The sequence below is a fragment of the Fusarium phalaenopsidis genome, assembly GCF_050370095.1.
Source record: "Fusarium phalaenopsidis strain FUZ10S chromosome Unknown contig_32316, whole genome shotgun sequence".
NCBI classification, from domain to species: domain Eukaryota; kingdom Fungi; phylum Ascomycota; class Sordariomycetes; order Hypocreales; family Nectriaceae; genus Fusarium; species Fusarium phalaenopsidis.
The window spans coordinates 1,111,835-1,114,552 of NW_028145399.1; the positions used below are offsets into that span (position 1 = coordinate 1,111,835).

The 2,718-nt window shown below is 56.0% G+C and overlaps 1 protein-coding gene across 1 annotated transcript; it reads left to right on the forward strand.

Annotated features, from left to right (window-relative positions):
* Positions 1 to 1,268: 1,268 nt before the first annotated feature.
* On the forward strand, positions 1,269 to 2,429 carry LRP88_11935 (Alpha/Beta hydrolase protein; the record flags this gene model as incomplete). The annotated part of the gene is made up of 1 exon (XM_083248343.1): positions 1,269 to 2,429. One exon carries the CDS (start codon positions 1,269 to 1,271, stop codon positions 2,427 to 2,429), a length of 1,161 nt encoding a protein of 386 aa, XP_083095773.1.
* Positions 2,430 to 2,718: the final 289 nt, after the last annotated feature.

A 2,718-nucleotide genomic window follows, 5' to 3' on the forward strand; every position in this document is an offset into this window, starting at 1 on the left:
AGGGAGATGGGAAACTCGGCACTGGGGTCTGCATCAGAGATGCTGCCATGTCCAGAGATTCATGCTAGCTCTTGGCTTGGACCAGAATGGGCAAGCCACCCAAGGGTGAGCTGCCGTTTGCCGTCTCGGCACGTTGCAGAGTACCCTCCAGTTGACGTCCAAGTACCGTGTACAGTATGTCTAGAAGCCCACAGTTTCCCGCTCGGGGGGATGCGAAAATTCCGTGACCAGCGATGGAGGGTGGTTGTTCGCGCTTCTCATGCCGCACCCCGGACTTCCGGGGCCAGCATCGGCGCCGAGCGGGGGTCGTTGATTGGAAGAACGGTGGAGAAGCTCCGGTGCCCGCGGGAAATCGGCCAAGCCTCTGACACAAACCGGCAATCTCTTGGCGGCTACCGTAACAAAACGAGCCAGCAAAAAAAGCATGTATTCTATTCTTGTCATGATTCTCGTGCAAAAAGATGGATGCAGCCACCAAAACAGGATAGAGCACCAGGAACAATCAGGGGCGGGAGGGTTTGATTGCCAGAATTGCTCGAGTTTTTTTCGTACATGTGACGTCAACAATCGAACTTGGGATCGGAAGCGTCGGGTCTCACGAAGGCGCGACCCACATTAAGCCTCTTCCCACTTGTTCCTGTCGACTTTCCTTGAACGGCCCCCACTTTTCCCGTGCAGCCGCCAACCGACGTCATTGTCATTTGTCACTCCAAGGAACCTGAACCTTCCAGAGCCTGGGGGTCTCGTCTCATCTCGCATCTTCGACGCCATTCGCATCATATCGCTCGCAAACCGCTCGGTGGCCCCTCTAGAGATACAGGCGCAAGGGGGAAACCGGTTCTTATCGTTGAGTCTCGAGGGGCGTTACTGAGGTAGATATGGGCGCGCTCTGGCTCTGCTTACCATCCTCCTCGACAAGTCTCCAGACACCCATCATCAAACCATCATTCTTTTCATTCCTCCTGATCATCGGTAGCAGCCAATCCCCGGCTTGTTTCCCCGTTTTGTTAGAAGCTAGACCACGTGTTTGAACGCGGCCGTTTCCCTCCACCGCTCCCCGTTGGCGGTGCTTGCCAGTCTATCCTCGCCGTTGCAACCGGCCTCGTCTTGGCTGGCGTTTTGCTTGGTCGCTTGTGCTTCATCGTCTCTCCTTATTCCTATCTATCCTTACCAGACTACCCTGCGTGTTACTGCAGACCACTCCTGCATATATCACTCAGCCGAGTTCCGCGGGCTGCTGGGACCACACCTCTGCCCTTGAAATGGCGATGGAGACCGAGGCCACACCCTCCGAGTCACATCCAACTACGCCGGAACCCCCGGACTATGTCAACCCTCTTGAATCCAGCTCACGCTGGTACCTGATTGCCCGTGCCCAGGCCATCCGTTCTGCCGCGAGCCTGGGCTTCAGCATCGCCAACCGCACTGATCCTCCTGCACCCTCGCCCACGCGGGATATTTGGCTCGATGCCACACTCGCCAAGGCTTCTCCAAGCAATACGGATCGGGCCAAGACAAAGATCAAGGCCGAAGTATGGATCCCGCCCCGTCCCGCTCTCGGCGCTCGGACAGCTGTGATCAACTTCCACGGCGGCGGATGGATTCTTGGGCAAGGCACTGATGATGCCCGATGGGCCGGCGCTGTCATGACGAACCTAGACGCCGTTGTCTTTACTGTCAACTACCGACTGGCACCGTCATGTCCCTTCCCAACGCCGATGGAGGATTGTGTCGATGCTGTCCTCCAGATCAAGCACCGCGCTGCAGAGTTTGGCATTGATCCTGATCGTATCATTCTCTCGGGCTTCTCCGCCGGCGCCACCAATGCTCTTGCGAGTTGGCTCATCCTCACGGATCCCGGCCGCTGGGGCTACAACTTTTCCATTGAGCCTCCCCGCATTGCGGGGTTGGCTGTCTTCTATCCTGTGCTTGACTGGACCATCTCACGCCCCGAGAAGCGGCTCACATGCTCACGGCCGGACCTCACACTGCCCAAAGGGCTTACAGATCTCATAGATGCATCTTTCATCTATCCAGCCATTCCCCGAGAGGATAGATCAGACCCACGCCTGTCCCCGGGTCTGATGCCTGATGAGCTCTTGGGAAAGCTTCCCCCGGTCCACATCGTCTTGTGCGAGTATGACATGCTCCTGGCTGAAGGTCTCAAATTCACCAATCGACTCAAGGCTGCCGAGAAACGGTTCACTATGCGTTTAGTTGCGGGCGAGCGACATGCCTGGGATTGTCCTCCGCCCATGTCACCTAAAGAGAGCGTCATCATCGAGTACCAAGAGGCTGTCGAAGCCATGGCCAGCTGGTTTGGGAAGAAGTGTGAGACCGACACAGAGTCGATGCGGTCTATGAAACTCAAGCGGCCGACGCTGAGACGGCCCAAGTATCTCTCATTCAAGTCCTGGTCTGGGAGGTAGTGGCCCCTGGCAGGCTACTGCTTGGGCATCGTCTTGATAATGGTGCTAGTTTGCCTTTTGATTCTGCTCTTGTTGGCGTTGGTATCTGGTTTGTCTGGTTTAAGTAGCGTGGCGCTTTTTCTCGCAAGAAACGGAGGTCTCAACAGAACAAAGGCTGGGGAGGAGGAGTCTCCATGATAGACGGCGGTGGCGCTCGATTTGCTTTATTGCGTTTCAGTATATACTATACTCTGCGGGCGCGAGACTGATGGCACATACACTACACGATACAGAATAAAAACATGCTTAA